This window comes from Malania oleifera, chromosome 4, assembly GCF_029873635.1.
Source record: "Malania oleifera isolate guangnan ecotype guangnan chromosome 4, ASM2987363v1, whole genome shotgun sequence".
Classification (NCBI taxonomy): Eukaryota; Viridiplantae; Streptophyta; class Magnoliopsida; order Santalales; family Ximeniaceae; genus Malania; species Malania oleifera.
Window position 1 is genome coordinate 40,472,242 of NC_080420.1, and position 10,795 is coordinate 40,483,036.

Consider the following 10,795-nt stretch of genomic DNA (forward strand, 5'->3'; position numbering starts at 1 on the left):
ATCTATATTTCCCAAAATGACTCTCATGTAATCCCGTTACTCTAAGTAGCAAAATTTTCTACGCATTTATTTATTTTTTTTTTTTATTATAATAATAATTAATTAAATTATTTTCTAAATTAGAGAGAAGAATCAGTTATTAATTTAAATTTTCACATATAATAAATTATAGTTCGTAATTTAGTTTAAAATATTTTTTTATCAAAAATTAATATAACAGTCATAAACTATAAATATACACTAATTATATTTAATTAAATAGGAAAATCTTCTATTATTTTATTGAGTAGAAAATATTTAAATATTAATTAAAAATAATTAATATTTAAATAGTTTAACATGTTCCAAACAGAGCTTCTTCTGTTGCCGCTGTCTCTAGTACAAAAAGAGTCGCTGATTCTGTTGTCCATGAAGTTGCTACTGCTACTGGCATCGTCAACATAAATATTTATAAAAGCATAATGCTTCTTTTATTCTCTTTTGGTTTTCTTTTCGTTCTCATGTTTTCTTTTACCATTATTCATTTGTTTTTCTCTGACAATAAGTTTTAGTGATCTTATTCTCTTTGATGAAGTTAGGATTTTAATTTCCACATTGGCATTTCCTATTGTGGGTTTGTTCGTCTATTATCCTCTCTCTCTCTCTCTCTCTGTTTCTATTCCACTATTTTTCCTATAAATTCTAATGTCATTTTTATTTTACTGATATGGGTGTTTCGATTTTCTTTTGTTAAGGGTTAACCATCCTTTTTTAAATTGTAGAGAAAATTGAAATGATGAAGAGTAGAGGATAAAATCTTGATTATTTTCATATGTAAAATACCAAAGTAAATTTTCTAATTTTCCCGAATTTCAAAACATGCAAAGAAAAACCCATTTATTAAAATATTAATCCATTTTTCTTGCAAAATTAATCTTCTCCGCAACCAACCAAAGCATATATCAATTAATCCTCTAGAGTTATTTTTTCTTTGGAATTTCGTATAATTGAGAAAATGTCCCTCTCTCCTACACCGTCTCTTTCTTGCTACCGTAAAACCATTCAAATTTAGTTAACTTTAAGAAGGGTAACTCATGAGGATCTGCCTCCATTAATTTGGATTGTTAAAAGATTGAAATCATGGCTGAAATTGAAAGATTGGAATAATTGTTACTTCATGTCACTGTTTATTCTCTCTCTCCATGTCTCAACTAATATATTACTCATTAGTCATTACTATAATTAATTTTGTTCCTTGAGAGCAGTCAGGTTGTTGGATGGCTGCCTATAAGGGCTTATAGGATGAACAGCTTGGCTAACCAGGCAAAGACTTTGACCTCTGAAAAAGATGAGACATGCGAGGATGATAAATTGAAGGATACTTCAAAGAAAAAAGTGTACAATAGTAGCAATAAGAATAATACTGCTGCTATGGAAAAAGGACATCTTGGGTTTGTTAAGGTTAACATGGATGGATTGCCAATAGGGAGGAAAGTGGATCTAAATGCTCATGCTTGCTATGAAACTTTAGCTCAAGCACTAGAGAACATGTTTGTTAATCCCATCATGAGCATCACTTCCATTCGTGAGTATATTCTTTATTTTCTATATTTTTTATCAGTAATGTGTAATTTACTTATTTTCTATCAATTCGATGTTAAAAGTTTTGAAGTGAGACTATTGTTAAATCATTGTTGTACCTTAATCTAACGACTAACTTTTAGAACCAAGTGGTTTAAGATGGCATAAACATTTTTATCTCAAAGTCAAATTAGTAGGACTAGGATGGCAATGAGTTGCATAGATAATTTTGTTCTAGTTTTAAAATGTAATTATAATTGTGTAACTAAGTTCGAGTGGAGAGAGTGAGCAAGCAAGAAAGGCCTCCAAGCTTTTGAATGGATCATCCAAATTTGTGCTCACTTATGAAGATAAGGAGGGGGACTGGATGCTCGTAGGAGATGTTCCTTGGGAGTATGCACCTTTCATTTCATTCTAAATGATTATACTAGTGCAGTATATATATATACTTATGTATATATGTTTTTGTGAATGTGTCTTTGTGTGTATATATGAACATATTTATGCCTAATGTTTGTATATGCGCTACTAAGCCCCAAATGGAATGAAGTCAAATGACAAGGCTAGCCCTGTGGAAGACTAGCTAGTCTATTTTGAGCAACATTTTTAGGTATAGAAGCACTAGCTGCACTACTAGTAACCTAATGTTAAACATTTTGGACCATGCTTTTAAGGCATGTTTCATTCAAGTTCCTAGGTACTTTGGACAGGCGGAAACCTATGGGCAGTGCATATCAAATAGAACATCATAAGAAAAGACAATATTGTAGTTGGAAATTTAGATGTTCTATAAATGCTGACAATATATATGCTTTTTTTTTTTTTTTTTTGGTTTGTATATAGGATGTCCCTCAACACAGTGAAGAGGCTTAGAATCATGAAGACATCGGAAGCTGATGGACTTGGTACCTAAAATTTTTAATTACATTGGCACGCAATTCAAAGTTTTGTATGGACATTGACCCCCCACCTTCTATCTACTTAATTGTTAATTTTCAGTTCCAAGATTCCAAGAAACTGATGGTCGGCAAAGAAGAGAAGCTTGTGTGCTTTTCTTTATCTTCCTTTACCCTTTTTATGTATGAAATTACTTTTACCCCAAAATGGGAATACTTCTATTTTGCTAGCTCCAAAACTGTATTAAATAAGCTTTGGGTCATATCAAATATCATTATAGCTTTTATCCTAAAGGTGGGGTATTGGGAGAGAGCACATCTCACTGCAATTATAAAAGCAAATGATAATTAATCATAGTGTTGGGTTTGCAAAATACACAAGTATTAAAAGGCGAGAAAAAGATGCACAAAAGTCACTAGTCCAGCAAAACATATATTATTTAATAATTTATATACTAGATTAGAGACAAAAATAATGGATACAAGACATATTTAAACTTGTTATAACTAGAGAAAGAAAGAGTAGAACTTAGGTGATGTAAAATATATACAAAGTGAGGACAATAGTGTGTTAGTTAAGGAAAAAAAAGACATTAAAAAAAAGGATGAAGAAGTTATTTTTTTCTAAGCTATTTAATGAAAATCAAGTAGAAAACTTAAACTTGGAATTGAGAAATGATGAAGAGGTTAAAATATGAGATTTATTCATAAAACTAGAGTTAATGAAGTTAAGTTTGCAATAAAAAAAATGGAAAATGGAAAAATTATAGGATTGGATAGTATCTTAATCGAAGTTTGGAAATGCCCAGATGATACGAAATTATATGTAAACTAATTTATTTAACACAATTATAAAAATCAAGAAAATGTCAAATGAATAGAGGAAAAACACTTTAATGCCTATAAACAAAAATAAAGAAGATATTTACAATTATAATAATTACTGTGCAATTACGCTTGATGAGTCATGCAATGGAACTGCGGTAAAGGATAGTGGAACTGGTATTAAGGTTAGAAGCTAAGGTTTCAAAAAATCAATTTAGTTTTATACTTAGGAGCTCTATTACAAAAGTAATATATCTTTTAAGAAGATTGAGCATATAAAAATTTAATTCACTAGTTTCGTACACATTCAACCTATCAAATTACTATAAAAATTTTGACAAAGTCCTCTTTAAATTTGAGCATATCTATCCACACACCTGTTCAAAGAAAACATTCATCAAATACAATTGATACCAGTATGTTCACAACGTTACATTCACCAGTTTTGTACACATTCAACCTATCAAATTATTATAAAAATTTCAGCATAATCCCTTTTAAAAATTGAGCATATCTATCCATGCACCTGTTCAAAGAAAACATTCATCAAACACAATTGATACCAGTATGTTCACAATGTTACATTCACTAGTTTCTTGTATACATCCATGGGAAACAATACAAAACGTTCATTCACACCAGTCATAACCAAATTTCATTCACATATTCATCATGTGGGAAATGAATAAATATTTTTAATTATAGATAAATAATACAACGATGCTCTTTAGATTGGAAGAAAAGGAGAAAATATAATGTTGTACAAATGAAATAATAGAACGATCATCTATACATTTAAAATAATGGACATCCTGATGTTGTACAGAAGAATTAATACAACAATTTATACAAGTTAAAAAATGAACAAATACATGCTTGCCACTTTACATATGGGTCCTCCATACAAATGAAATTATGAACAAATACATGATGTACAAATGAAGTAATGAACAAATACATGATGCACAAATGAAAGAATGAACATATACATGTTGTACAAGTGAAATAATACGACGATCATCTCCTACTCGGTGCCGCAGGGAGGTCGTCTCCGGTGTCGGGGTGGCTGCCGTCTGCGTCTGCCCTCTCTTGGCTGCTCCTCTGCATATGGCGTCCGAACTCGTTGATGTGCTACATGTCTGTCATCTCCGCCCATTGGTACTGGATCATCTATCTCCATGCGAAGCGAACGGGGAGCTAAGTCGTATGAAGTCTCTAGATGAGTCCGAGGTGGCAACACGGGTGCATCCACCTCCTCTGCATCGAGAGGGTCTTCTAGTAGGTATGACATCAATGGGGTGGCGGCAGAGTCAGACGGGGCGTCCACCTGTTTACTAGACGGGCCCATAATATCGGCGGTTGTCGATGGGGCATACGGTGCGAACGACCCGAATATGTACTCTTCCTGTACAATGGGTGGTGTGAAGGCCAGACTCGACAGACGACTAGAGAAAGCTACTCGACCTCCTCGTGGTGCTAGGGTCTGGTGTGGTGTAGGGATCCGTCGCCCATCCTCGTAAACAATGTCCAAACCTACTCTCGCTAAATTGCTCACAGTGGGGTCTGAAGAGAGTAGGTTGACCTGGTGTAGTACGTCCCCCTGCAGCATACGAAAAAAGTGGCTACGACATTGACAACCTAACGTAAATGGTAAAAAATTAGGTATGCGTTAGAGTATTCTTATGAGACTCATGTAGACCGCCACGGTCCTATCTAGGAAGCATTGTGTGATCGACCTATACCACGTGTAATATAGGTCCTCCGGACCTATCAGACCGTTCGCCTCCATTCCCTCTATGATGTACTCCCGCCGATGCCCCCACATAATCACGTACATCGCGTGCTCAGCAACCCAATCCGTGTTCCCCCGACCGCGGCCATCAATCTTGTGTAAGTCGTCCCCACGTACATCGACCCCGAACATCAAAAAACAGTTTGAAATGCCCTGTCGAAAGCCGAACTAACACATCACTCGATCAGGGAGATGCCACTCGATAATATGAAAACATATGAGTGGCACTCGGGCTACCCAAAGGTCCCTCCAAACTACATAATCAGCCAATAGGTTGGCTAAAATGTCATCCGTGTAGGGCGCCTATATGAACTGTGCATAAACATATGCTAAATGTAAGAGGTGTGTAGGGATATCTGATAAATATGCAATACGGTGAATACACTTGAATGGGACTATACCTCATGCTTCCGGTGCATGTCTAACTCGAACATGTACCAGGGTAGCGTATGTTACGCAACATTTGGCGCCAACAACTGATCCCTCCACCTATACAAAATCATACATAAGTGAACAGGTGGGATGACTATTACGTACTACAAATAAATATTTGTAGTACTTATACGATGAATGCATTGTGAATGAAGTTACTAACCTCCATGCGAGTGGATCTGGGGCAATCGGGCGACCGTCCTGGTCCCTCTCAATAAGACGCTAGACACCCCGTCACGTTGGAGCTAAGGACGTGAATCTCTCCCACGCCCAAACCTACAATAAGCGGAGTGCTCCTTCGATCAATGAGTGAGACACGTCGGCAGCGCAGCACATCTCCCGGTAAAGCCACGCTAACGTCACGAAGCCCCAACTGTACTGGCGTGTCTCTGCTTACTCCGCAAGGAGTGGAAGGAACATCAAGTGTGCATAACTCCCCGAGAGGTCACAGAACATCGTCCCACATATCAATCGCAGCAAGTGGGCACGTATGTGGCACGCTACTATATGATCATCTACAACTGCCAAGAGCTAGCAAAACATCTCGCCCTCAAGAAACCGCATGTGGATGCGGACACCAACCATCTCATCCTCGAGAGGCACCACCCCTAACAATCTCTTGCACATGCGGCGCAATGCTCCCCCCTGACCGTCGCCCCCTCTTGTACTGGTCCAACAGTACGACCAGTGACGGGCCTCCCATCAATCGGCAGCTCGAACAACACTGCCACATCCTGGAGGGTGATAGTCCCCTCCCCGTGCGGTAGGTGGAATGTATGTGTCTCCGGCCTCCATCGCTCCACCAAGGTGGTCACGAGATGCTAATCCAATTGGATATGGCCAATCTGGTATAACCCATAGAAGCCCACCTCTCATATCTAATCAACAATGCGAGGGTCCGCGCCTATCCTATCGTGTACGACCTGTGTGCCCCCTTAGCAATATAAGACATCAGTGTGTGAATCGGTCCACACCCGACTGGACCAATGACAATCGCCCATCATCAATACACTGGAATCGAACGGCCCTGGATCGATCCTGCAAAAAGGCAATAGTGTTAAATAGTCATTATAACAATAATAAGGACATAAGGGAACTCAAATAGATTACGGAGTTTCAAATTATGGACTGTCCAAACTGTGATGCTAAAGGACTTTATTATCCTTTGAACATAGCCTTAATCACAAGGATTCTTTGGAACATTCAGAATCTTTATTTTTTCCTGAATGGGGTCAATATGTGGGATGCAACAAGGCATGAAGTGTGGACGTGTGGCAGCACCTCAAATAATTCCTTCACCATTTTTATGGAAATTAAAGGTAATAATAGGACTCTACATTAACCTATAAGTGATAGGTTAGTGCAAAGGTCCAACTGCATCCCCAGGTTATGTTCTTCTCGGACACCTCGTGCGGTTATGTCCCTCTTGACAACATATACTGCATGTGATATTCTTCCTACCTTCCCGTGCATCCATCTCGTTGTGTATATGTGAGCTCCTAGGCCGACCTTTATGTCGAGCATATATAAGATTTGCCTACAAATTCGGCAACGAGAATGCTGGCCAATATGCGTCGTGCATAATCGGATGAAAATCCATAGCATATGTCCCATTGTGCTCGGCAATGCTCCAACATGACTCAACATACTTATTTGCGTTTAGTCGTGTCTCCGAACAGGCGGCGAGAAGGTGGGAGCAGGGAAAGTGTAAAGCTTGCCACTTCCCACACGAGCATTCACGTCTTTGAATGCTCAAAGTTTGGATGTTATTCCCTTTACGTGGCCCCAACTACGTAGTTGTGATTCTAAAACTACCCCTCAACCGGTTGAACATTGTGACTCGATGTCCGGTCGTCTTCAGCTTCCTTCTTTCCATCGCTAGCAATATATGCGGAGTGACTGCATTTCCTCTAGATATTGCGCTACGAGTAGCCTCCCGTCGGCTATTGAAATAATGTGCGACACGATAAAATTTTAGTTGCACAAGAGCCGTTATGGGAAGACTACGAGCGCCTTTCAAGACGGCGTTGAAACATTTGAGAAGGTTAGTGGTCATGTTCCCATACCTTTTTCCACCGTTTTGGCACTGAGTCCACATATGAGGAGGGATCTGATCGAAGAATGACTTCACTAGCTCCTCACCCTCATCGAATATCCTCTCTATTCACATGTCAAATTTTCTCACCCGATGCTCCCTTCCCGCTCGCTCAGTCATTCGCTTAAGATTGACACTCTGTACTTTCGTATTAAAGTTGCTCACCATGTGTTGAAGGCAAAATCGATGGTGGGCACGTGGTAGTTGCCAATTAGGATTGCGCTGCACTACAGCGAGAATTTCTGGATGCCGATCTAATATAAAGCAAATGTCGTCCCTGTCGGTAATGGAACGAAGACAACACAAAAACCAATTCCATGTGTCGAGGCTTTCCTCTTGCACAATAGCGAATGCAAGGGGAAATATTTGTCTATTTGCATCCGGGCACATCGCAATTAGGAGTTTGCCCTTGTACTTACCGTACAAGTGTGTCCCATCCACACATCTAACAGGAGGGCAGTGACGAAAACCCTGAATAGATTCTGCAAACGACCAAAATACGGATACGAAGGTTGCGATGTTCTCGATACCTGGAACAGGAGTCCACCTCCACCTAACTATAGTCCCGAGATTGTACGTGCACATCGCTTCCATCCACTTCGGCAATGTTTCATAGGATTTCTCCCAATCTCCGAATACTTAGGCAATTGTCTTTTATTTGCCCAACCAAACCTTCTTATACGACATCGAATAGCCGAAGCAACGATCTATGAACTCCTTCAATGTGGCGATCGATGTTGACGCATCTCCCCTTATCATATTCACTATCTCCCTAGTAATGAGGGACGATGTGATTTGGTTATGGTCCTGCAAGAGAAGTTCGTTCAGACATGTGTGCGGACCACCATGTTGGGTGATTTCGAATAATCGGTGTTTCATCCGATACATTGTACGCAATCTCTATCCGCAATCGTGGTCCTTACACCTAGCAACCCATGAATCTGGGGTAGATCGCACGATGTGGAAGTCATGGTGGGTTTGAGCGTCGTACATTCGCACTACGGCGATCAACTGATCCTTCGACCCGAAGACCATTCCCTTACTCAGCTTGGAGGATTCATCCTAACGAGTTACGCGTATAGGAAGCTTATCCACCGCAGTTAAATCTACAACATCTAGGTCAATGTGACCATACATCGGAGGCTCATCCATGAATTGGGCGTTGAACATTGCGTCATCCGTGTCACGGGGGGGTGGGTTCACATTATCGGGGGCCTCATTTAACCCTTCACCCATTTCCTACTCGTACGTGTCTTCATCTTCAATATGAGCATCATTCATAATGTTCATGCCCTCATCCAATGCGTCGTTCGCAATGGCGAACAACGATGTTGGTCCCTATGTTAGGACTTCTTTGCAACCTCCCTGCGGATACATGTTAGGAACAGGTGCTTCGTACGCTAGCGGCTCGAATGACGATCCCGGATATTTGTTAAAATCAACACTAGGCATACCACCAACCTCCGCGCTCACATCGAGATGACGTGTTTGTTGGGTGTCTTTCTCGACTTCATCCAAATGCTCAGCAGGCGACTCTGGCTACCTAGCCGCAATTACACCCATTTGAGGAATGGTTTCGACATATAATTGCACCGTTAAATATGTCTCACCTACGCAATGTGCGTCCAACACAATGCGCAGACCATAATCATCAGATATCGGAACAACCTCGTAGAGGACTATATTATTGAACCCTTGCAAAGGGTATCTTGCAGTTACCGGCAATGCATATTGATCTGGATCAATATGTAAATATTTATATATCTTCGTATATAATTTATTAAATTTAAACCTATGGTCAATTCGAATTGGTCGAACTGGAGGACTACTATAACTAACACCATCTGTTCTGGTTATGATGTCCCCCTCTATATACAACAATACCATCACCGGAGCACTGCTTGAACTTCCTGCCATTTAGATCGGCGATCGGGAAATAAAAAAGATCTACGCAAAACAAAATTGTATGTATAAGTGATATGTGTTACTTATAGTAATCAAGAATTAATTTCACTAAGTTTAGTCATTTTATAACTCTATTATGATCATTAAACTATCTTATAGCTTTTAAATTTTTGAGTATATAGATTTTAGAGTGTCTTTATTTCGTTAAAAAAATTTTAGATCTTAAAGTTTGATTTGGATGTATTTGAATAATTTTTAATATAATTTTCCATTACATTTTATTTAAATCCAATGCAAATTCACATTCAAATCCGAGGTCTCTCCAAAGATAAGGTAATAATATTTTTTATCATAAATACCCTTAGTGACATTCATACATCTACTGCAAACTCACTTCTTTTTTAATACTCACCAAAGCACTTCCCTAGTTACTCTATCATAAACTTTATTTAGATAAATAAACACCATATGCAAATTTTTCTTCTTTTCCCCAAAATTTTCCTAAATATATTGATAATTTATTAATTATCAATTAATTTAATTAGTTTGATAACTTAATTCATTTATCAATTTAAAACTAGTTTCACTTGAGTTATATGAGTTCAAGCTTGTGCTTGAACTTGACTCGTTTATTAAAGTGAAATAAGTTTTAGTTGATTTGAGTTTAAGTTATATATATGAAACGAACTAAGCTCAAATAGAAAGCTTTATGCTCAAGTCAAACTTGAACTCATTTTTTAATAAACAAACCAAGCTTACTAGCCATAGCTTGACTTATTTGTAGCCCTAGTTTTGATTTGTATTGTTTGTTCTTTATATTCATTTTTGTATGCTGAATAAACATATTATGAAAATTATTTATTCATATTTTTGGTTTTTTAGTTATTTATTGAAAAAAATAAAAATTAAATTTATAGTTTCATATGTTTAAACAACCTACTGTTAAGATGCTTTAATATCCACCATTTGAAACATAATTTTAATTAAAATTAAATAAAAATATCACATAAATTTTAAATGTAGTTAAAATAAAGCATTCATAATTTTTTTAAAAAAAAACTCAAAATGATAAAAGTCATCTAAAAGAATATTTATTTTTTTCAATTATCATGTCATAATTACGTAAAACTTAATAATATTTATTTTTATCATAATATTTTCAAGTTGTGTTATTTTATAATTTTATTATTGTAGTCATATTATTTTGATTATTATTTGATTCATAGGCAAAACCCAACATTTATTCAATCAAGTTTGTTTATTTATTTATTATAGTTTTAAAAATATGAA

At 37.4% G+C, this 10,795-nt stretch overlaps 1 protein-coding gene across 1 annotated transcript; it reads left to right on the forward strand.

Annotated features, from left to right (window-relative positions):
- Positions 1-339: 339 nt before the first annotated feature.
- Positions 340-2,645, forward strand: LOC131153766 (auxin-responsive protein IAA13-like). The gene is made up of 5 exons (XM_058106223.1): positions 340-413; positions 1,245-1,568; positions 1,831-1,953; positions 2,404-2,465; positions 2,560-2,645. The coding sequence occupies exons 1-5, from the start codon at positions 340-342 to the stop codon at positions 2,643-2,645; spliced, it is 669 nt and encodes a 222-aa protein (XP_057962206.1).
- The last annotated feature ends 8,150 nt before the right edge of the window (positions 2,646-10,795 follow it).

Excerpts from the sequence above, each read along its gene's own strand:
- LOC131153766 (XM_058106223.1), top strand. The coding sequence starts at position 340 with ATGTTCCAAACAGAGCTTCTTCTGTTGCCGCTGTCTCTAGTACAAAAA. Across the intron at positions 414-1,244 it reads CTGATTCTGTTGTCCATGAA|TCAGGTTGTTGGATGGCTGC; the intron begins GTTGCTACTGCT and ends CCTTGAGAGCAG. Across the intron at positions 1,569-1,830 it reads AGCATCACTTCCATTCGTGA|TTCGAGTGGAGAGAGTGAGC; the intron begins GTATATTCTTTA and ends TGTGTAACTAAG.